We start from the raw sequence: 25,112 nt of genomic DNA on the forward strand, positions 1-25,112 counted from the left end.
TGGAAAAAAAAATCATACAGGGGTATAATTTCTCTATTTTTTGATACATAATATCATTTTTGAGATTCATAATGATATACTGTTCAACTTTTTTACGCACACAAAAAAATTTGCATGTGCTTGTCTGAAAATGTGATTTTTCTTAAGGAACAGAAAAGTTAATGCAGACCACAACCAAAAAAAAAAAAAAAAAAAAAAAAAAAAATGCGGTATAATTATTTGATTGCAAAGACAAAAAAGCGTTAAAATGATGAATATGAAAACGAGGAAAAAAGGATAAATTTTTAAATGTTCTCACGAAAATGAGGGAAACCGATGAATTTTTCTTAATAAAGGGTAAATTATTATTTCTGAATATTGCTGATTAATTTTCATCATATGAATGAAATATTCAGTTCAAACATATATCCTTTTACAGAATATTCAATAAAATATATGGAAGGTTAACGGGGTCACCACCACTGTGAAAAATAGTACGCTGAGATTAAGCCGCTGAAACGCATTTGTATTGATATATTTCATGCACTGTGTGAGGAAAGTAACTTTTATTCATAAATAAAATTGCTGCAAAAAATCTTCTCTATTTATTGTTTCATTGAAGAAGGGGAGGGTGACACCCTATATAATTTTCTTCTCCTCATTTGTTTCCTCTTTTTTTGGGGGGTTCTTCTGTCCTTGAAGAAATAAACGCATTGACGGAGCACGTTGTAATCTGCTACAACATGCTACCCGTAAATGTTGTACAAGGTGTTTTCTTTTTACCAAACAATATTTCGTTTGACATGAACCTAAAAAAAAAAAAAAACCTTTATATATATACATCTTATTTGCTTAAAATTTTAATGTATGTGGTCTCTATTCAATTTTTGCACGGAGTGCTAGTTTTTTTTTTTTAATTGAATGTAATGCGCAAAGAAGATTACTAGCGGTTACCTTTATATGTGCACATATATTTAATCAATTTTTTCTGAGGGGTTCCCTTAAATGATATTAAAATTCATTATTTATTTTGAATCTTCTTTTTATAAGAAATTATTTGTTTTTTTCTCTCTTAATTTTTTCTTCATTTTTTAGAAGATACTTTCTTAGTCCACTTAAAAGTGGCATGCATATGTGGCAAATGCAGCTGTCACAAAAAGCTCATGCCTTTACCACGCATGTATAGACATATAGAATGTTGTATTTTAAAAACTTTAATCTTTTGATTTGTGGTTTTTAAGCATCGTAATTAATTATAAAGGAAGCAAAGAACATGTAGGTGACATCCTATTGCAAACATATTTGTTCATACGTATATGTATGCAGTGTTAACCACATGTAACCTCAAATTTCATCGATAAAATATTTTGCAACACAAATGAAAATGGTTAAAATGAAGAGGGAAAGAATAAAATGAAATAAAATAAAATAAAAGAAGAACTGAAAATGAAAAGATGACAAGAAAGAGTTCCATGTTATAAAATGGACACATTAACAAGTCAACAAATTAACACGTTAGCATTTCGACATTTTTATATTACAAAAAATTGTTCAACTGCTTCGGCAAACAAAGAAAAACCTCCCTTCTATAATTACGCTTGCATGTGCAGTATATGCATACAAATTTTGTATCTTTTTTTTTTTTTTTTTTTTTTTTTTTTCTTTGCAAAGACGTTTCTGTTTTATTTGTAGCTCCAAATGAAAATAAGCAATGTGTACATTTTTATCTTTATATTTTTCTTTAATATTTTATTTGAACCACATTTGTGCAATGCTGTCATACAGAGAAATGAATCGCATTTGATCAAGTCTCCCATTGATGAATTAAATAGAAAGAGGAAAAAGAAGGTGCTATATGCAATTATAGGTGTAACGTTAGGCATGCTTGCCGTAGTCGCAGGTGGATTGGGAATGATTCATAAAAGGAAGAAGCCATCCATATGGGATGATTTAGGCCAAGATGCTAATGGCATTTTAAACAGCACAATTGCACAGGGAATATGGATGGCAAAAATGAACATGACTAAGGACACTATGCCCGTGGATAAGTTATTGCCGCAGATGGATGATATAAGAAAAATAATAAAACAGGAATTGGCACATAGAAGGTTGGATATTGATAAATATGATCCATTACAAATACAAGATTTTTGCAACTTTTCGATTTTTAATATTAAAGAGTCTATGTTGTCATTTCAAAGAAACCTAAGATTAGGAAAATGGTAGACCAGCATGTAACATAAGGTATAATAAACATATTAATGGGTGTGTACAGATGGAACAGGGGTGAAAATACATTTGCTTTAAATTAAAAGGAAAAGAGGTATTTTCACCATTTTGCTCTGATCAGAATGTACATGTCATTTTTTAATATTTCTTAAGCAACTCCCTCTCAGCAATATTGAGAAAATTTTGTTCTTATAAATAAAAAAAAATAACATATAACATTGACAAATGGGCTCTTACATAATTATAGAGGGGAAACACCACCTTTTACCTTGTTGAGCCTCTGTCTACATTAAATCATGTGCAGATTTTCTTTATATCTTATTTTTAGTCATTTGTTTGATTTTTGATTTGTGTTTTATCCGCTATAAACTATGTTTTAAAGTTTTTAATTTTCTTAAATTTCCTAATTTATTTCTGACATGTGTGTGTATATGTATATAATACCGTGTGTTAATGTGTGTATGGATGACGAACTTGAAGTAAAACACGAGGAAATATAAATTCAAATATATTAGAAAGGATTATGTATTATTTGGCATTTAAAAAGCAGTTTATTCGAAAATTAAAACAAGTCCGCATTATAAAATAGCGTTTTCGTTTTTTTTTTTTTTTTTTTTTTTTAAACGTAGAATGAGAGGGTGGAAATTAGTGTTGTAAATGTAAAAAATGAAAATATATAATATCGCATGAGATTTCTCTAAAGTGGGAAAAACTAATGAAAACATTTTCCCCCTCCATTTTGGTGAAACATTCCTTTAACATGACTATATAGGGAAAAGTAATTCTACGGAACTTATGGCATACTAGTAAACCAGTCATGGTATGTGGGAGATAAAAGAAAAGACAAAAAAAGACGTATTTTAAAATATTTCGAATACGTGGCAATTGTGATATATGCTAGCACTGTTGCTTCACAGTGGCATAAAAAAGGCGAAATGGAAAATTTTCTTTTTTTAATTGTTGGCAAAAATGTTCAAAATAAAATTATGTTTATATGCTCTTATGAATATCTCTCGTTAACACATTTGTAAAGTGAAAAAAAGAAAAAAAAAAAAAAAAAAAAAATGTATCATTTGGCTCTGTTGAATGAATTTATGTAATAAAATGTAAAAGAGGTGGAGAAAATATGTTCGTAAAGAAAAAGTTATAAAATTGAGCTGTTAATTCAGTTAAACTGCTTTTAAAAAAAAATTCATAATTTTTTAAACACAATTTTATACACATAAAAGGAAAAAAAAAAAAAAAAAAAAAGTATGAAATTGAAATGGATATAAAAACATATATTTAACAGATCAAATATAAAAACGTTTACTAATGCAAATATATACAAAACGATAAAAGTTGTGCCTAAATAAGACAGATATTGAATCCCAATGTTTAAGCTACATTTTACATAAAAAATGGAAAAAACAAAAGGACGGAAAGAATTGAAGAATTCTATGATCGGCAGGATTGTTCACATTGTTAACCCTGTCCAGGATATACATCATATATGTAAAATTACAGTGAACAATTTATAATGATAAACTGTTCATCTGCTAATTTTGTATGGGATAAAAAGTTGTCAGAATGAATAGGAACACATCTATACATATACTCATCTGTACATCTACATGTGTGTAACCTTTTTTCCAGAAAATAAAAATTTCATTTCAAATAATATTAACATATCATTATCTTTAATTAGTTTATCTTGCCTGTGTTCTGATTATAAAGTACAAGACAGACAAAATGCTGATAATACCAGAACGTTGGTTAAAGCAACGTGACCCTAACAATAGGGCACCAATCGCTGGGACATATGCGAATATTACTTAAATTAGGTAGGTAAAATATTTTAAAATTCTTATTTACGATAAAATTTGTTTCTCCATTATGTGATTTCACATTGTACCTTTTTATTTCTGCATTGTTCTGTTTAATATATCATCATGTACATTCACCATTAATTCGTTTACGTCTCTAAAATATTAATTGCTCTCATCTACAAGAAACCACACGGGGAATATACCTTTTCGTTGAAGAAATGGCCTTTTCTATTTTTTTTTTTTTTTTCCTTTTTTCCTTCTTTTCTGTTTCTTAATTTTTAATTTATGCTATTTTTTTACTTTTTTTCCCTTCATTTTTTTGTTTCACACAATGAGTAACATACTCGTGCATCAATTCATGGGTTAACTGACCCCTCATAGCTTTTTTGCCCAATTTGTATAAAGACATATGCTCTTTTTTTACCAAGTATACATTACGATCCATAAGAATATTAAACGTAAAGGAGAAAAGATCTAATAATCCATAATTCTTTGAACGCGACTTAGGTGATAATCCATTATAAGTGTATGAGTAATGTTTTATAGGCTTAATTTTTTCTTTTTTTTTAACTTTTATTGGTTTTTTAAATTCCCTTTCGACTACATCGTACTCCTTCACTTCCTTAACTGGGAGCTTTTCTCTAAATCCGTAGGACGCATTTTCAAGTTTTTCATCATATTGCTTTATTCCGTCTTTTACATCTGTTTTTAATTCATAATGTTTTGTGGTATGTGTTTCGATATATTCTACTAAGTCCCCTGCTTCATTTTCCTTGAGGGCACAGACTACAGTTTCTAGAGTTTTTTTGATTGAATCTACATCCGGGGGAATATTTCCTGATATTCCATATTTCTTACCTTGCGTATTAGTATCATTTGGCTTTGCTAGAGTACTTACAGTTCCGTCAGACTGGGCATTTATATTTCCCTTCGTTCCTTGACTACTTGATTGATTATTATTTTTTGGTTCCTTTAATTCTGATTCTCCTATTTCTGAATCTGTATGCCCCTTTAATCCATAATCCCTTGTTTCGTCCGGCTTTTCAAATTCTTTTAATCCTGTAGGTGCATCATGTTTTAATTGATTTCCCCCTGCAAGGTGACTTTCATTATATTCTTTTAAGTTATTTGGATTGTTCACTTGTTGGCCTTCATTGGATATGTTACTCTCGTCATATTTCTTTAAATCAGGTTGTTCGTTTTTCAGTTGATAATCTTTTGACATGTTACTACTTTCGTTATATTCTTTTAATTCGGGAAGTTCACTCTTGAAGGGGTTTTCCGCTGTGCCATATGATTCAAAATCTTGGATTTCAAGAGTTAATTTATCGTTTACTCCATGAATAATTCCGTCTAAATTTTCCTTATAAAATTTGCCTTTTTTCAAATGGTAAACTTTAGTTACATATTTTTTATTATCAAATTCCCCTGTGAGTACATTTATATCATATTCGCCTTTATTTGATGGGAATGGGGCACTTTCATTTGGGGCATTTTTTTCATTCTCTTGTTGTTCATCAGAAGGTATGTTTTTTAACACAATGCTTTTTGAATCTCTCGGCTTATTTTCTAAATCACTCCTTGGAACATTTTTTAAAGGATATGCTTGCAATTCCGTGTTTTCTTGGCTTCCTGTCAGTCCACTGGACAGTTTATTTTTCAACCTAAGATCACCAGCTTGGCATAATCTTTTACCTACCACTAATCCACTAGGGGGAGTATTTTTGAATGGATAATTATTTGGTTTGTTTACTTCTTCTTTATCATTTAATTGATTCCGTGTTACTTGCATTGATGAGTGTTCTGGTCTTTTGTTGTCTTTCTGGTTATAGAGTAATTCATTGAGCTTTTGTGCGGTTGCATCATCTTCCTTAGAATAATCCTGCAATTTGGATGCTTCCACTTTTCCTGAAGAATGATTTGCTGGTTTGTTCTTGGCTTTTAATGCGTCAGGGGGGGATCCCTTTGATGAGTTAGTTGTCTTTTCTCCTTTTTTATTGACTTCTGAGGAACTAGAAACTTTCTTATTCGGAGAATTGGGCATTGCATCTTTTTTATTATTGGCATTTAGTTTCTTAGGAGGGGATCCCTTTGATGAGTTAGTTGTCTTTTCTCCTTTTTTATTGACTTCTGAGGAACTAGAAACTTTCTTATTCGGAGAATTGGGCATTGCATCTTTTTTATTATTGGCATTTAGTTTCTTAGGAGGGGATAACGCTGCAGAACTGTCTACTGATTTCACTCCATCTTTACTAACATTTATGACAGTGGAGCCAGACCCCTTCGGAGACTGAACATTTGATTTGATCGATTTATTATTAACTTTCGATCCTCGCACATGATTTCCCTTCTGTGTAGACTTGGTTAATCCATCTTGTACTGTGCTCTCTTTTTGTACACTAGGCTTTTGAACATTTTGCGATAAACGACCTCTTGACTTTTTTGTTGTATTCTTAGATCCTTTTTCATCTGGAATGGTTACAACTGGTGGCTTGTTTGGTGTTCGATCAGTTTTCTTATTAGCTTCTAGCCCGGTGTGCGTGGGTCCCTTTGCTTTATCCCCCTGAGGTGTAGTAGTTTTAGTTTTACTTTTTGATTTGTTAGCTCCATCTTCAGTGTGTTTTATATGTTCTGCTAATGATCTATTATATCTTGGAGCCACTGATGTTTCAAAAATATGTGGCATATCATGGAGTTCGTTGTACTTAGTCTAATAAAAGGATAGACGGAAAAAGAAGTTGTACAGAATAATTTATTTTGGATGTCAATTTAATGGCATTTAAAGAAATGTGCAACGGTGTTATGTAGAAAAAAGTATATGAACAGTTTACATATGCATTTTTGCGCCATTATGCGCCTTTTTCATTTCCTTACAGAGTTCGAACAAATCAATATCCAAATGAGGAAGAATGTTAGAGGTATTTTAACTTGGAAATGGAATATATTTTCTTTCGCCCCTTTATGGCACTTCATTTTATTTTCCATGTACCGTGAAGAAAAATTTCTTGTTACGTTTTAATGGGCATCGATGAAACAATTATAATTTATTTTGTCGCGTTGGAACATGCGTGATAAGGCATTTTCCTCATTCCTGTTCAGGCTAAAAATAATCTCGCAGTGTTAGAAGGTAAATAAAAATACTACGCACGCATTATAAGTCTTTTTATTGCTATTGCTAGCGTCTATGTATACATATTAATGAAGGGGAAGGAAACAATTTCATAATAAAACTAAAAAATGTGAAGCAGTTTAAAATACCGGGAAATTTTAATTAATGCAGCTATTGAAAAAAAAGGTATGTGAAATGGAGACTAACTGTTTCTAATATGGCAAAAATAGTTTTCTTTAATTTTATGTTCTTCAGTAAAGTGGTGGCGGTAAAAAATAAAATAAAAATAATAAAATTAATAAAATTAATAAAATTAATAAAAATAGTAAAAATAAAAAAAATAAAAAAAGAATAATAGTAATAATAGTAATAATAAATAAAGAAAAGAAAAAGAAATAGAAAAAGAAAAAGAAATAAAATGAATACAATACAATAAAAAAATAAAATAGTACGAAATAAAATGCAATAAATAAAATATAAATATATAAAATAATTTAACGAAATGGAGAAATTACAAAAAATTTTGTTCTAAAATTTGAATGTCAGAACAATGCATGCTTCAATAAAAACTCTTTAACTTTAAAGTTTAAAACTGAGATAAAGCATTAGGTGGTTAAAAATTGAAAGGAAAAAATTGTAAGTAAAATTTTAAGGAAATATAACTTCTCACAGAAAAGGACTGTAAAAAAAATTATTCCATTTCGGAATCATTTGATCCTTAGAGCGCATTTCTCCAATAAAATACATGTAGTTATTTATATATAATGAATAAAAAAAAGTTATAGAGGTATCTTAAATAGGCATTATTTTCATGCAATTCTTAAAAATAATTATATTATGGTAGAAAATAAAATTTCGCTGTATTTTTCTAAATAGCACTTACATTTACAAGCACATAAAATGCAGATGAAGATATGATGCATTCAAATGAATAAGCTGTGAACAAATATATATATATATATATTTTTATATATTTACAATTTTTTTTCGTATTTTTCATTTAAAATGGGGGGAAATTGTGAAATGGAAGCACTGCATCATTTTGACGTATTAAAAAAAACAGTACATAAAAATATGTACTCGGGGAAAAAAAAAAAAAAAAACGCATTTAAAAAGCCTGTTCCAAATTAAGTTCACTTAACATATGATACGCATAAAATTAGGATGAAACAAGAAAAAGGTACATTAATGCCCAGCGAAATAAAATTAATAATATAATTTATCTTCTAGTTAAGCACTTTGCAGAATATTTATATCATTCCTTTTGTTTAAAAATATGAACTGGTATTCAGCCAAAGTTTAACTAAAGAATAATAAAAATAAGAGCAATTTGCACTTTTGCATATATATAGCAACGTGGTACATTTTTTTTTTTTTTTTTTTTTTTTTTTAATACGTAAAGGTATCAATGTCACATGGCAAAAATAATTACCCCTTTAGGAATATTTAATTGAGGCATCTTTGTCTCTTGCGATAAAGCAACAGGTACTTATTTGTCTTATTCATGAAGGTGTTGTACATCACAAAAAAAGATGAGTGACATTTTTCATCTTTTAGAGAGAAAAGTTTTTCAGCAAATAAGGATTTGTACATCTTGTGTGAAAAAAGTGTCATAAAGCAGTGCATCCTGCTCCGTTTCTAGAATGACATACAAACGAATTTTACAAAAAATAAAAAGGGTTCACCAAGTGAGAGACGCGTATGTATGCATGCATGTATGAGTTCAGCGCAGCGTGTTTCATTATTCCTGTAACGATAGTTACAGAGGAGTGTATAAAAATAACGACTGCATTTTGTCGAGCAGCTCGAAAAAGGGGCGAATAACAATCACTATGCGTGTAAAACGAAATAATGAAAAACTCGTTATGCTATAAGGCCCATGAGATGAACTCTTTGTGTAAGGTTAAACCCTTAGGTTAAATAATATACATATGATAGCAAATAATGCGGTTAGTTTTTACATTTCACATGTAAAATAAGAGATGAATAACTTAAAAAAAATGGACTCCTCTTTTGTAAACGGAAGTTCAAATATCCCTCTGGAGCATCATATTTGATTTTTTTTTTCCTTTGTTTTATCTTTCTAAGTATTGCTCTGGTTCATCCCGCAAATCCCATTCTTCCTTAATCAATTTCAAGAAGCACTTGAAATCTTTCCTAAACCATTCCATCAAAAATTTGAAAATATTTTTTTTTTCATTTAAAGAAAGTTTTGGGTCTTGGAGGTTTTTCATCACACTAGTGTACACATTATCCGCGTATTTACACCATACAATTTCCCACATTTTATCACACCAGTAATGATTCATATCGTCTGTAAATTCTACAAACTGGTCTGTAATATCTATAAGAATATCTTCAAATTCTTTTTCGCATGCTTCAATAAGTTCATCTAAATTTTCACTATCATCAAGTTCATCTTCTTCAAGGGGGTAACTGGAGTTATGAAATTCAACAGTCTCTGTGGTTGCATCATCTGGTTCTAATACATTTTCCTCTGGCACTTCAGGTACATTGTCATAGTAATCTTGGGCCAGATTTCTCTTAAATGTGATACCTGTCGCTTTACCATTAAATTTTTTTGTATATTTGGTAGAGAATTTATTTACGTCCCTGTAATATGAAATTTACGAATGCGCGTTGAGGACATTTGTTACTTTTACGTTCGCACTACTTACATGTCCATGTAAGAAAAATGGAAGCATGTAGAGAGAGAAAAAAAAAAAAAAAAAAAATGTGTCCACACAAACGCATGGGTATATAACAGTATGATAAATTTTACCTGTAGTCGAAAGATCCTTGGAATATGCACAATAAAAGGGATAAATATATAATATTTGTAAAAAAGGTGATTGTATTTATAGTTATATTTTTATTTCTCGGTTTTATGGACGACGTGGAAGTTTTCCATGTAGACATGTTTCTAACTCGATCTGACGCACTACTATGTTTTAAGTTAATATGTACGAGACAACTGTAAGGTTTCATTTTAGAATAATGTATTTTGAAAATATATGAGTGATATTTTCAATGGTGAGGAATCTTCTGAGATGTTCCCCTCACCTTATTAGAAGATTCTTTTACTCATAAACCAAATATAGCTGTGGTAATTTGTAAAATGATATTTAATAATATATATATTCCCCTTATATGGAACAAAAGAAAATTTTACATAATAATTCCAAATTTGAATTATAACGAAGAAAAAAAGGGAAATCAGGTTTGTGGCCGAAAAAAAAAAAAAAAAAAATGATGATTATGGAACAAAATGCTACCCTTGGCGATTGATGTTAATCAGAAGAATATAGCAAAACAACAAATGGTTTTACTCGAACAACTTTGAAAATTTTCATACTACATCCTGAAATAAATAAAATGAACAAACTTTAAAATAACATTTATTATAATTTATAGTTGTAAACCTGTTAGGTTCTGTTAAAATTTGCTTGCAATATTTTGTCATACATACTTTGTATGAACGTAAACGCAAATATAACTCTGTTACAATTTTTGCTGAATTTAATATTCGATTCATGTCTTCTTCTACTTTGTAAATTTGTAAAAACGGAAGCGTTATTCTATTTTTTACCAAGAATTTATTATTCGTCTTAATTTATATATGAAGCGCAAACTGCTTCCTCCTCTTTTTCGTAAACATTCACCGAGATTTGTAACGATGAAAAGATGGCACAACTAAGTGTGGTATTGTACAAGTAGATATATTTACAGTTCATTTTAGTATATATAACATTGCATATATACATGTTTTCTTTTTTTTTTTCACAGAATAATTGCATAGCTAACTTAAGGGAACAGCGAAAAATAGTTTGGCGTTCAATTTTTTTTTTTTTAATATTAACCCCCAAATGTCATTAGCACAAAATGTCCGCATAACTGTTTTACATCATATATGTAACGTGTCAATCACTAAGAAAATACAATAATAATGAAATAGTATAAGTGTGAGCAAACTCATTTTAGCAAAAAAAATAAAATAAAATAAAATAACTGCAAGATGTGGTTCAAGAAATATTGGTCCTACATATTTTGTTAACAACTACTAATAAAGTTATGTTGATGTTCTAAAAGGTGAAGTATACGAATGGTCTATAAATTCTGATGAAAAAAATTGGAACTGACTGTAGCATATTTATGAATTATTTTTAAAAAGTAAAATTATATTTTATAGCACATTTCTTAGAGGAAGGATGGAAAACAAAATTGAGAGATTAGAAGGAGACCGTTACATAATCGTATAATACTTGTTCTTTCTCATAATTTAAACTTTCATTTATATGGAAAAATGAAACCTACAAAAAATTGTAGTCATATGGATGTACTTTTTAATTGCAAGGCGCAAAATTATTTGTCATCTATATTTGTAACAACCTTTATAATCATAACCTGTACAGTTAAAATGATATAGAAATAAATTGTTCCAATTATTAATTTTCACCGCATGCTGGTTTAGAATTTAGAAAAATATTCTGAAATGTAAATTTTTAGAATTTTCGTTAGACCATACCATTAACATTAATGTTGCTAAAATATATACCAATTTCTGTGCGTCTTTTTTAGTAATTCGAATAATTTAAAAAGATTAGCAAAACAGCTTGCACACATTGAACCCTCTTCATTTTTCTAAAAGTTACATTAAACGGAATTTCGGCGATTGATGATAATGATGTAGAAAATGTGAAAGGGGTAATTTTTCCCGTGTAACACTTTTGTGCGTAATTGTTTTCTTTGATATTCTCTCCTCTCAATTAAAAGAATGAGGCCGATTCAGCATGGTAGTTAACACTTTTTTTCAGATAAAATGAGGTAATTATAGCATAAGGCGGGAGTACACAAAGGATTTGCTTTCTTTAATGTCCTATGTGTTTTGCTTTTCTGATTAACGAATAGGTGTTGTAAAAATCTTACATGAAAGGCTATTCACGAATGGTCTAAAGTTATTAGAACAGGTGAAAAGTTGGCAAAGAGGAAATGACGTTTATGCGCAAAAAATGCACGCGTGTGTCATCTGCTGCGAGCTATTCAATATATATATATGTGTATACGCTTAAGATGTGGTTACCTCTTTTTGGAATTAGCCAAAGGAGCCACAAAACATCCCTAACGTTTCTATGTCAATCGATAGTTGATAAAATAAACACAATGCGCAATACCGAACAATTCTAGAGTTATAATGAAGCATTAAATAATTTCATATTAGAAAAAAAAAAAAAAAAAAAAAAAGTGTTCATCTATATAGCTAACTTAATTCACTACTTTGATACTGAATTAAGGGAACATATAAAAGATTATTACCCCTCAGGTGGTGTTATTAAAAGCGCCTTTGCCCGTTCAAAGTAAAGTTGTACATTTTTATTTAATCTTATTGTTCTTTAAAAAAGTTTCTTCTAATTTTTCTTACGTTTATTTATCAATAGAAGAATATTTTTTGCAAAAAAAAAAAAAAAAAAAAGAAAAAAGAAACATAAAATAAGAGGCCTTATTTTTTCTTTTTTGTTATTTACGTACAGCGCAAAAAAAAAATTTAACATTGTATCAACATTGACCATAAAAAAAAAAAAAAAGAAAAAATAGAAATATATTATTAAATAGGTGTAGTAAATAATGTATAAGTTTAAAAAAAAGCTTCATCCAGAAAGCTATAATTTTAGAAAAAAGAAAAAAAAATTTTAAATTAAAGGTCTCGCTACATAGAAAAATTGTGTTTAAAACTGAGGCAATATTTTATACTATTCACTATATATATTGATGGGTATTATATTAGTACATCTTTATACCTATATGGAGTTAAAATTTTATTCATTTGTGTTTTATAAATTTTTTGTACTAGAATAGTCAGAACCCCCCCTAATTCATAATTTACGTTCATAGTACGATATTTTTCTTAAACATTGTGCTCTTCATTTGGAATCGTTATGTATAGAAGTCTTCAACCTGAGTAAAAACCTTGAAGCCTTCGTTCTATTTAAAAAAACTATAGTTTTTATTAATAAAAAGCTTTACGATTTTTTTTTTTTTTTTTTTTTTTCTTTCTCCTTCTCTTTCTCTTTTTTTTTTTTTTTTTTTTTTTTACGTCGTTGTTTTTAAAGATTCTTCAATAATCCCTTTTCTTTTGTTCTCGTTGTTCTAACATGAAATTAATTAAATGAAATTGTAAAACATGTTAAAAAATTACTTAACACTATGGTTAATTGTTACATTAGATTTTTTTTTTTTTTCACTGTTGCCTAAGTTAACTTTGTTCTCGCCTTTTAGAGATGCTCTATTGGTGTAATTTTTTTCATCTTAAGCATTAGAATAAGAATCAATATTAAGTTACTACGTATAGTGTGTCATTTGTATGATATATATATATATATATATTTCTTTTTAATTTTAAAAGAAATTGTGAAATCGCTAAGTGTCACGATAATTACATTAAAAACAACTTATTTTATGGAAAAGAAAATAGTGTAATTATATATATACAGGATAAATGGCAATGTTTACGAATTATCTTAGGAGAAAAAAATTAAGTATATTCCTCTTTTGTGTTAAAGTATTTTTTTTTTCCCTCCTAATATGGATTATAACTTGTTATAATTATGTAAGACAGTAAAATAAGAAGTTGCATTGAGGGATTCAAATTTCTACGATTTTTTGACATAGCATGAATTGCACTTTCCACGCTGATTTTTTTATCATATATCAGATACACATTCATTTTAATATTTTATTTCATACCCATTATAGAGTAAGAATGGAGTAAATGAGGGTGGTGAGGATAGTTTGGGAAGAACGTCAGATATACGATTTGACAGGTTCCTAGCAGAAAAGTCAGAGAACTTCAATTCACCGTTTTCAGGATTATTCGGAAAATCAAAGGTTGGATTAAAAGGAAAAAGAAACGAAATTGTAAATTGTAATATACACACGAAGATGGAAAAAGAGCAATAAGGAAGGGAAGTTGTACTTTGCTTCTTCTCTTTTTTGACAAAAAAAAAAAAAAAAAAAAAAAAAGATAAAAAAAATATATATATTAAAGAGAAAAGAATGATGAAAAATTATATAATAATATCTTTTGTGAAATTACGAAATAAGTGTGAATGAATAAATGGAAACACAATAATATCATTGAGAGAAGCACATTTATTTATTTTTATGTTTCATTTATCAACATATTTGTCCACTTTTTTTTTTTAATTATACTTTTTTTCCAATTTTTTTTTTTTTTTTCTTTGCTTTTTTAGGATTATTACAGCGTGTTGGGAGTTCCTAAAGATGCAACAGAAAATGATATAAAGAAAGCCTATAAAAAGTTAGCCATGAAATGGCACCCAGATAAACACTTAGATGAAAACGATAAAAAAGCAGCGGAAGAAAAATTTAAGATTATTTCTGAAGCTTATGATGTTTTGTCTGACCCTGATAAAAAAAGAACGTACGATTTGTATGGTGAAGAAGGAGTTAAGGAACATATGTCTGGTGACGATATGAATTTTTTTAATGCAGGAATGGATCCAGCTGATTTATTCAATAAATTTTTTGGTTCCAGTAAAAACTTCTCGTTTACATCGGTTTTCGATGACGACTTCCCGTCATTTTCCTCCTTTGTCCATAACATGGGTAATATGCATGGCCAACCTTCGGGTACTTCAGGTTAAAAAAAAAGGAGACATGGATGAAACGCGCGAAGAGGAGTTTTCCCGCGTGTTCCCGTTTAAATATGTACCTATATGTATATATATATATATATGAATGTATATATATATGAATGTATATATGTATGCATGTATATATATATGCATGTATATATATATGTGTACGCATTTATACTCCCACCCGAATCCCCGCTTTATAGCAGGCAAAAGGAGCGATAGCTATAAATCCGAATCTTACGAAGTAAGTCTTCTACTGTCACTGGAAGAACTGTATAACGGATGCAAAAAGAAGCTTAAAATTACGCGAAAAAGGTTTAATGGAATTCAGAGCTACGATGACGATAAATTGGTAACGATCGATGTACAAGCGGGATGGAATGATGGAACGACCATTACGTTTTATGGTGAAGGTGACCAGTCATCTCCTCTGTTAGAACCAGGTGATTTAATTTTTAAAGTAGAGACAAAAGAACACGATCGATTTGAGAGGGAAGGAAATAATTTGGTATATAAGTGTCATGTGCCTCTGGACAAAGCCTTAACAGGTTTCCAGTTTACAGTAAAATCATTAGATAACAGAGAAATCAATATAAGAGTAGATGATATTGTTACACCTAATTCTAGGAGAATGATTCCAAAGGAAGGAATGCCTTATTCAAAAAATCCATCCAAACGTGGAGATCTAATAATTGAATTCGAGGTTATATTTCCCAAAAGCTTGACTAGTGAAAGAAAGAAAGTACTAAGAGAGGTTTTAGCTAATACCTTTTAAAACGAATGCCAAGAGGAAAACTTAATTAATCAAAAGGAAGTTGCATGATATGCCAGAGCGCGAAAATTAGCGCTTTCTAAATATTATGTAATTTCCTAAAATTATATTAAAATTAGTAAGTACTTCCCAGGCGCATTATATGCTTGTATTACGTGATGGTTATCTTAATGCTGCATCTCTGCAGTGAAGAAAAATGAATGGAATTTAGGTTTCATCTAATTAGTGTATTAAATAAATAATTAAATAAAATTATATTACTCTTTAAAGGAAAAAAAAAAAAAAAATAATAATTAAAAAAGAAATGTTCTAAGTTTTTATATATAATGTAATATGGAACTGAAAAACCTTTTTTTTCCTTTCATTTTTTTTTAACCCTTTTTTGTTTACCATTACTTGTTTTTTGTTGTTCCTTTACTTTATTTCTTTTACCATTTTTGAAATATTCTAATTTGTAGTTATGTTTATGTATATCCTTCCTACGTCTAGTTTTCACCATAAAGTTGAATTATCCGTTTACATATTTTTATACATATATATATATACATGTATCATATGTATATTTATATAACGGTTTAAGCTCAAAGAAAACATAAAGGACGGAACTCTTTCCTGATTAACCCTTTTTCGACATTAACACTATTTTATTTTAGGAAATGACTCACGTTAAGTGATTCATATGTATTGTGCGGAGGCTGCCTGAATAGATGTGCGAGTGGATAATATTTTAGGAACAGAAAAAAATGATTACTTGCAATTTTCGTTCTAGGTTGTCAAGATGATTTTTGGATCTAAAAATTGATGCATCTGTCTTTGTACAACTTACAGTGGCGGTGCACTTAGGTGTAATAACACTTATAGTGTTATATATAACCCGGGTAATAACGGTTTACATTATTACAAAACGTTAGTTATGAAAAATTTGCAAATTTCATAGTTCCCTTTTCTTGGTAACTTAGGTTCTAGTATTTATAAAAAAAAAAATGTATTGCATCGTTTGACTAGATTGGCGTTCCCAACGAATCTCCTGTTGTACATATAATTAGAATTAGGAACTCTGTAAAACATGCTAATTAGTGTATTTGTTAAAAAGAAAGTAAATATATGGGCCTTTGTTTTAGGTATTTCCCAGTAAAGCACCTTCCTTTGATAGTGATTAGAAGGCTAGGCTCATGGGAAGCAGAGGCATTGATGTAGAGGAATGGGCAGTAAGGCTAATGAGAGGCATACTAAATGGGAGGTGATAGACATGATGAAATAATAATATAGCCCTAAGGCGGAGAAAATGTTTACGTGGAACATGGCACATGCAACAATTGTGCCAGCATTGAAACGGAATATGCGATGTGTAGGGAATTGTATGTACAACCAAACGAAGCGTTTTTCTTTCTTTCTTTTTTTTTTTTTTTATGATTTGTTTAAAATGAGAACTGCATAAATATTCGTAAATATTATGTGCCTCATATATTTTTTATTTTTTCTGTTGTCTTATTCCATTGCCATATGGGAAAAGAAGGACATATACACAAGATAAACAGTTGTCTGTTTTTATTATTCTCAAATTTTCTATATTTCTGGAAACAGTGGAAGTGTCACATTTTTTTATGACTTCATCTATGTTAAACGGATGGTGAAATGGTAATAAAGTATCCACAGTTATAATGTGCGCGTTAGAAGAGCAATCAAGCTCAGTAGGACAAAGGAATGTTTCACAAGGAAATGATACGGACATGTCTATTTATCAGGAAGAATACCCCCAATTCCTAGTAGAGATATGGTGTAACATCCAAGGCAAAAGAGAGAAGGCCCTTTCAGGTGTCTACATTTAATAATCCAATATGGAACGATGCTATTATGTACAAAGGAGGAAGAATTAATTATCTGCTTCTTCGTTCTGAGCGACTTGGTAATGAACAATATAATAATAGGTGTACACATTGGGCAGATCATACGTACCTAGCATCTGAAACATATTATATTAGGTACTATATCACTTTATTTTTAATTCAGATGTATTTTGTTCATGGTTGCTATGTTCTTGAACGAATATATATATTTAATATAGCTCACATATGCCTATATATTCATTACATATACATATATGTAGTTCATATATAGATCGTATTGATGTTTTATTTGTCCAAATAATATTCAAAAAAGGAATCATTGCACGGAAAAGCATAATAGTTGCTTGTGGTTCAGATAAAAAGAAAGAAGAAAATAAAAATTTCAAAGTAGAAAGAGGGAAAATAAAAAGAAGACTTCTGGCTAATTGAAAAAATGACTAAGCAAAATAAGGAAAACGGACAAAATAATTAGAGGAAGCACATTTGTAGCGTAAAAAAAAAAAAAAAAAAATTAATTAAATAAAAATATATTTATTTAAATGATGCTCAAATTTGTCCAATCGAAGATGTATATTTAAAAAAGAGAGAAAGAAACATATGAAATATGTTTTGTATTTACATTGAAAAAATAAAAAATATAAAGCGTACCATATACATCATCCGTAGTTTATATATGTATCAAATGCCGGTAATATTTTAAAATTAAATGCACGTTAATGAATGTTATTTAGAGATTTAATGAAATTATCTTGTCTTATAATAATAACTGTCTTTGAATGTGTGGAAATTCTCTTCCCTTCTTGGTGGCATTTTGTTTTCCCATCTGGATGGCATTTTATTCTCCCATCTGGGTTCCATTTTGTTTTCCCATCTGGATGGCATTTTGTTTTCCCACCTGGGTTCCATTTTATTTTCCCATCTGGGTTCCATTTTGTTTTCCCATCTGGATGGCATTTTGTTTTCCCACCTGGGTTCCATTTTAGAATCCTTCTTAGGCATAACATTCAATTCACTTTTCGGCATCGCTTTACCTTCCTTATTCGGTTGCGCATTAACTCCCTTATTCGGTTGCGCATTAACTCCCTTGTTTGGTTGCACTTTAACATCCTTATTCGGTTGCGCTTTTTCTGCATTATTTAATTTGTTTAAAAGAATAATCGCCCTCTTGTATCTAGTTGTAACGTATAGTATTGATGTAAATATTAATACAAATGAAATGATCATTCCATATATTCCTTCAAGAGCAAAAATCATGCCAAAGGAAAGGGCAGATGCTCCGAAAACTGGTAAAAGGACTTTGAGCACGTTTTTAGCGCTTAATTTAGGTGACTTATCATTAAATGTAGGATTTTTCTCCTTTTCTTCTTTAAATATTCGTACTAATTTTGATTGATATTTGGCATCAGTTTTTTTTATAAAATTAATTATCCCTGAAATGATAGGTATCTTGGGGAATTTTTTATTACATCGTTTATTTCCCTGGATTCTGTCCTTATTTGCTTCTTTGATGCCATTTCCATATTGATTTGTGGGCTGAGTTGCAGGTTGAAGTACAGGTTTAATTCCAGGTTGGAATCCCGGTTGGAACCCAGGTTTAATTCCTGGTTGGAATCCCGGTTGGAACCCAGGTTTAATTCCAGGTTGGAATCCCGGTTGGAATCCAGGCTTAATTCCCGGTTGGAATCCCGGTTGGAATCCCGGTTGGAATCCCGGTTGGAATCCCGGTTGGAATCCCGGTTGGAATCCAGGTTTAATTCCAGGTTGGAATCCCGGTTGGAACCCAGGTTTAATTCCAGGTTGGAATCCCGGTTGGAATCCCGGTTGGAATCCAGGTTTAATTCCAGGTTGGAATCCCGGTTGGAACCCAGGCTTAATTCCAAGTTTTTCTTCATGTTTATTTTCATACTTATTTTGATACTTATTTTCGCGCTTATTTTCATATTTATTTCCAAATTCATCATCATATTTGTCATCATATTTGTCATTATATTTGTCATTATATTTGTCATTATATTTGTCATTATATTTGTCATTATATTTGTCATTATATTCATCATCATAATCATCAGCATAGTCTTTTTTATAGTATTTCTTATTGTTTCTGTCATAGCCTTTATGATAGTCATCATCAGAGCTATCATCATAGTCACCATCATAGTCTCCTTTATAGTATTTCTTATTGTCTTTATCGTAGTCTTTATGATAATCATCATAATCATCAGCATAATCTTTTTTATAGAATTTTTTATTTTTTTTGTTATAGTCTTTATGATAGTCATCATCAGAGCTATCATCATAGTCACCATCATAGTCTCCTTTATAGTATTTCTTATTGTCTTTATCGTAGTCTTTATGATAATCATCATAATCGTCAGCATAATCTTTTTTATAGAATTTCTTATTGTTTCTGTCATAATCTTTATGATAGTCATCATCAGAGCTATCATCATAACCAATATCCTTTTTATAGGAGTTCTTCTGGTTAGGTCCATTATGATTGGAATTTCCATATTCTTTTACATTTCTAGAATCATAGTCTGGAATGAAATACTGTGATTCATATTTATTACAAGATTTATCTTTACATTCGGGCATGGTAGAGTTCGCAGTATGCTCTGAATTAGAATGTGTCTTTTTAGAAGGTTTATCACCGATTATTGCTCTGTATTCTGAGGTAATATCATCATCATCTTTCATTAATAATTTGAATTGTTCTTTAAATTTATCATCTTTCATACAAGATTTCAGGCGGCTTGTAAATTCTGTATCATCCTCATCTACTAAGCCCATTAATTTTTCCTTTAAACGTTCATATTCACCATAATCCTCAGTTTGTTCATATCCTCTAAGTACTCTGCTAGTTATGACGTTAAACACATTGTGACCGCTCTTCTTATTGGATACTTTTCCAAAGTCATTCTGAAGGGAAGGAATGGGGGGGGGGATGAATGTCATTCTTCTTTCCATGCATCGCATAATATTATAAGGCGCACATATATATTTTTTACACTCATTACGGACTCTCTCTACTTCCCACCAAGGAAGGGGGGGGGGAGTGGGGGAGGTTTGGCGCGGAGGGTGCGAATAATATTAGTAGAATGCGTTAAGGGGGGTGGTTGTGAATGGAATTTCCTTATTACCTTATCCACATAATGCGTGGCACATAATATAAGAATACAGAGAAATAACATGGTAGGAAGAAGTGTTCCAGAGTTTGATTGATGCGGCCTCATTCTTGAATATCATTTAGAATTGGTCAATATTTTTACAACGGTACCAAATTTTTTCTTACACGTTGTTTCTATTAATATTGGAGAAATTTTCTATTTATGAATGTTCTTATTAGGAAATATTTTGAGTAATATATCTTCATGGTAAAACGTACATCTGATAATGTATACATCTGATGATGTACACTTTTGATAGTTAAAATTTATAATAGAAAAATTTTCCTATTAAATATATAAGAATGCCCGACTATACCTTTTTCTTTCATGTACAATAATCCCTATTTATAAACACTCTCACGAACATTCCCATGTGCGAACATTCTCATGTATGAACATTCTCATGTATGAACATTCTCATGTATGAACATTCTCATGTACGAACATTTTTTCACTTATGTACTATGTTCACAAGCTTCCTATATTTTCAAATATTATGAAGCATTATATTATTGCCAAGGAGAAAAAGAAAAAGTACATTATAAAAAAGAAAAAAAAAAAAAAAAAAAAAAAAAAGATGTCAGTTACTTTATTTATAAAACGTGTACGAAACATTAAGAATGCATGAATATAAAATGGTTGGATAATTATTCGTATGCAATAGAAGATAGAAAAAATGGAAGAAATGTTATCCAATTTCAAATGAAAAAAGAAATTAAAGAGTGGTAGCATATTTTTCTCCTCTGAGCATTATTGAATTAGTTTATATTTATTTTATTTAAAAATTTGCTTAAGCAATGCAAAAAAAAAAATTTCACCTAAAATTTCTTTTTTCCATTGCATGTTATTTTGTTATATTGGAATTAATAGAAAATGTAATTTTTTTCTTTAGAAAACTAATAATAGTACCTTATACGAAGGGCAATATATAAATAAATTTTTTCAAATTATTTAATGTAAGGAACAGTGGTGAATAAGAAAAGTGGAAAATATTGATACAATGTAAATTTACTCCCCTCCCCTTATAAAAGAAAGGAAGTAGAAGAATTATATGTAACTGCTAGTTGTACAGTTAAGCTGAGTTTGCATTCTCACACATGTACACCACAAAGAGCGACTCTGCGAATTTAAGGCATCCTCCTTACATTTAGGATTACCGAGTGAATTTTTTGTTCCTCCTTTCCCTTCCTTTATGTGGTATTCCCCTAAAATTCCATTTGGAACATTTGCAAACTGTGGAATTAGAATTTCATCATCCACTGTCCTTTTTTTTTGCTTGTGGGCGCAACTCCTTCCTTAAAAAAATTTTCTTTATATTTGCGACCTTTTGCAACTGTAATATTCGAATTTCATCATCCACCGTCCTTTTTTTTTTTTTTCTTTTTTTTTTGGGTGTGCGCGGCCAGGACATATCACAATATGAGCGCGCGCTTACCCTCATACTTTCCGCAAGAAAAAAAAAAAAAATGAAAAGCAGAAAAAAAAAAATTGCTGTCAAAGAAGGAAGAATGAATTAGACTCAATAAAGATGGAAATTCCAAGTCTTCATAGGGTGGAAATATAAATGGATTCAATAGAATCCTTTGTTCTTATAATTATGAAAAAAAAAAAAAAAAAAAAAAAAAAAAGGCGAAAGATCCCCTCTCCTTTTTTCATAATTCTTTGAAAAATTAAAATACATTTATATATAATTTTTTCTTCGACGCTTCTTTTTTGTTTTTTTTCCTGCCGAATCAGATGTAAATGGTGGTGTTTTGCGATGTATTTTTGGAACAGTTGAATAGTGAACAGTTGTATACGAATCCGCGTTGTGTGCTGAACAGTTGGATAGTGAACAGTTGGATAGTGAACAGTTGCGTAGTGAACAGTTGTGTAGTGAACAGTTGTGTAGTGAACAGTTGTGTAGTGAACAGTTGCATAGTGAACAGTTGAATAGTGAACAGTTGAATACGAATCCGCGTTGTGCGTACATTACTTTTTCTAAAGGAACCACCATCTACAATAAAGGTACGCGTGGAAGCTTTTCGCTGGCGCTATAGAAATGGAAAATATTTTTTGCCAACATTTTCGGAAATTCCTTTTCTTTCCTCCCCCTGCTTCTATCATTGCGTTCACTTATATATATGAAGGTTGCAATTTCTTTGTGTTATATTCATTCCTTAAAATTTGTGCAAGTAAATAGGATATAAGAAGAAAATAAATAAAGAAAGAGAAGTGAACAGAAAGGACTCCCATCGTACATATTTCTCCATCTCCCTGTGCAATACAGCATAGGCATAAGTGAATGATGAGCTCATTGTTTAAATGAAGCATATACTACAGATTTCACTTTAGGAAGTGCACGCGAAAAAGAGTACCTTTTAATCAAATAGGTGTTATAACATTATTTTCTCCATGTCAAATGGTCAAGCAAAATGATGAACGATGCGTTAAATCTGAAGGACTGGAGTCGTTATCCGAAAAAGTAGAATAGTCATTCGCTAAGAACACCGAAATTTCTGATCCATTAACACATAATCACGAATACCTCTCCTATAACCCTAATCCATAAAGCACAATACGCAAGAAATACATGTACTGAAAATAAAGCGTGCATGTCACTCAAAAAACTGAACCTTTACATGTAGTTTAAATAAGGGTGACCCCTTTTATAAAAAAATAGAATAATTTGTTCTTGTATTTTTGTTCACATATAATTTTTTTATAATTTGTACTGTAATTTTTTGTTCTATAATTTATTACTGAATAAAAATTTTTTTTTTTTTTCCTCATACCTTCCTATAATTTTATTACATATACATATAAAAAATCAATAAACCAACATGGCACATACAAATGAAATAATCATCAACGGCGCATCATCAAGGTCGATGCAATCGCAATGTGGTAGTTACCAAATTGTAGGAGCTGGGGAAGAAAGAAAAATGGATGAAAAGAAAAGTACACAACGATCGTCCTTTTTCACTAAAAGAACTGCTATGTTGTTTTTTGTTCTTGCTTGCATCTTTTTAAAGGTGAGTCATTTTCCATATAAAACAACAAAAAAAGAAAGCCTATTATCTAAAATATAGATACAGATTGGCAGTATGATGCAAATACGATATACACATTGTATGGAGCTTATGAAATATAATAAGTACCTTCTCTTCCTTTTTTCGTTCTTTTCCGTCCCCTTTTACTTTTATTCCATCTTCCATCCCCCCAAAGCAACTAATGCTAACCCTGGAACCTGAATCCTGGACCCTGGAACCTTTAGTCCTATACCCCAAAACTTTATTCTAATAACCCTTAAAACCCTATTCATATACCCTTAAAACGTTACTCCTAAACCCGGAAACTAACTTCTAACACCTCTCAAACATTATACCTACACCCTGAAACGTTTATACCAACACCCTCAAACCTCCCCTCAAAACCCGGAATCTAAATTCTGACACCCCTAAAACCTTTATTCCTGTACCCCTACCACCTTATTCCAATACCCCTACCACCTTATTCCAATACCCCTACAACCTTATTCTAACAACCTTACCACCTTATTCTAACACCCCTAAAACCTTACTCCTATACCCCTTGAAACCTTAAACTATAAACCCCGAACCTCCCCTTTCCTTTCCAAACAACTGATTTTTCCCTTATTCATTTAGCTTATCAACCATTATCATTCCTTCCATTTCATTTCATTCCCTTCTCATACCATTCCCTTTTACCCTTGCAGCACCAGGATTATGCTCCAAGACAGGGTGTGAGTACTTTATTACAAGTACGTAATAAAGTAGGTAGAAATTTAAGGACAAATGATGAAAACGCTCCAATAGAGGAGGAAGAGGAGGAGGAATTCGGAGAAAGTCAGAAATATTACGTAGAGGAAGAAATTCAAAAACCAAGTGAAGTACGAAAGGCGAATAAAGATTCTGTGCGAACTGCTCGCATGGATGATAAAAATTATTTAAGCACATTACAAGAATCATATGACGAAATGGATAATGATGATAAGGAAGAGCAAAAGAAAAAAGAAAAAAAAATCAAAGAAAAGAAAAAAGAGACGTTGCAGGAGAAGTTCCGTAAATGGGAAGAAAGTAAAAGATGGAAGGAGCTCCTGGAGGAAGGAAAGAAGCTGCTGAATGATAAGTTCTTACTGAAAGAGAAGTTTCTACTCAATGAGAACTAGTTGCTGAAAGGGAAGTAGCACCCGAGGGAGGAAGTTAAACTCCTCAACAAGGGAAATGGGATGGGGAGTAGGATATCCTAATGTAGAACAGGAAGTTGAACAGCCAGCGGAACAGCCACCTGCACTTTTTGGGGAAAGGACAAATTATGTCATAGATGCTGATTTGTTTTCTTATGATATCTTTATGAGTCCCTATAAAAGTGCATATAATGATGATAGGAAAAAACATAAAAGAGAAAAAGGAATTTCAACTTACTACCGTACTATGTCATATCGCCTAATGGAAGGGAAGTGAAATATTCTTATGATATTTCACTTCGATTTCTATATCCCCCCTTTTTACTTTTGGAATGACAGGGAAATATCACTAATTTA

The 25,112-nt window shown here is 30.6% G+C and overlaps 6 protein-coding genes across 6 annotated transcripts; 3 read left to right on the forward strand and 3 right to left on the reverse strand.

Annotated features, from left to right (window-relative positions):
- Positions 1-1,677: 1,677 nt before the first annotated feature.
- PKNH_1246400 (early transcribed membrane protein) lies at positions 1,678-2,205 on the forward strand (the record flags this gene model as incomplete). The annotated part of the gene is made up of 1 exon (XM_002260476.2): positions 1,678-2,205. The coding sequence occupies one exon, from the start codon at positions 1,678-1,680 to the stop codon at positions 2,203-2,205; it is 528 nt and encodes a 175-aa protein (XP_002260512.2).
- Positions 2,206-4,299: 2,094 nt separating this feature from the next.
- PKNH_1246500 (Plasmodium exported protein, unknown function) lies at positions 4,300-7,001 on the reverse strand (the record flags this gene model as incomplete). Its single annotated transcript, XM_039114187.1, has 2 exons — positions 4,300-6,726; positions 6,891-7,001. The coding sequence occupies 2 exons, from the start codon at positions 6,999-7,001 to the stop codon at positions 4,300-4,302; spliced, it is 2,538 nt and encodes an 845-aa protein (XP_038969835.1).
- Positions 7,002-9,200: 2,199 nt separating this feature from the next.
- PKNH_1246600 (Plasmodium exported protein, unknown function) lies at positions 9,201-10,113 on the reverse strand (the record flags this gene model as incomplete). Its single annotated transcript, XM_002260478.1, has 2 exons — positions 9,201-9,738; positions 9,908-10,113. The coding sequence occupies 2 exons, from the start codon at positions 10,111-10,113 to the stop codon at positions 9,201-9,203; spliced, it is 744 nt and encodes a 247-aa protein (XP_002260514.1).
- A 4,334-nt stretch (positions 10,114-14,447) lies between these two features.
- Positions 14,448-15,555, forward strand: PKNH_1246700 (DNAJ like protein, putative; the record flags this gene model as incomplete). The annotated part of the gene is made up of 2 exons (XM_002260479.2): positions 14,448-14,781; positions 14,984-15,555. 2 exons carry the CDS (start codon positions 14,448-14,450, stop codon positions 15,553-15,555), a joined length of 906 nt encoding a protein of 301 aa, XP_002260515.2.
- Positions 15,556-18,143: 2,588 nt separating this feature from the next.
- Positions 18,144-20,632, reverse strand: PKNH_1246800 (Plasmodium exported protein, unknown function; the record flags this gene model as incomplete). The annotated part of the gene is made up of 2 exons (XM_002260480.2): positions 18,144-20,318; positions 20,540-20,632. The coding sequence occupies 2 exons, from the start codon at positions 20,630-20,632 to the stop codon at positions 18,144-18,146; spliced, it is 2,268 nt and encodes a 755-aa protein (XP_002260516.2).
- Positions 20,633-23,388: 2,756 nt separating this feature from the next.
- On the forward strand, positions 23,389-24,737 carry PKNH_1246900 (Plasmodium exported protein, unknown function; the record flags this gene model as incomplete). Its single annotated transcript, XM_039114188.1, has 2 exons — positions 23,389-23,580; positions 24,285-24,737. The coding sequence occupies 2 exons, from the start codon at positions 23,389-23,391 to the stop codon at positions 24,735-24,737; spliced, it is 645 nt and encodes a 214-aa protein (XP_038969836.1).
- Between the last annotated feature and the right edge of the window lie 375 nt (positions 24,738-25,112).

This window comes from Plasmodium knowlesi, assembly GCF_000006355.2.
Source record: "Plasmodium knowlesi strain H genome assembly, chromosome: 12".
Classification (NCBI taxonomy): Eukaryota; Apicomplexa; class Aconoidasida; order Haemosporida; family Plasmodiidae; genus Plasmodium; species Plasmodium knowlesi.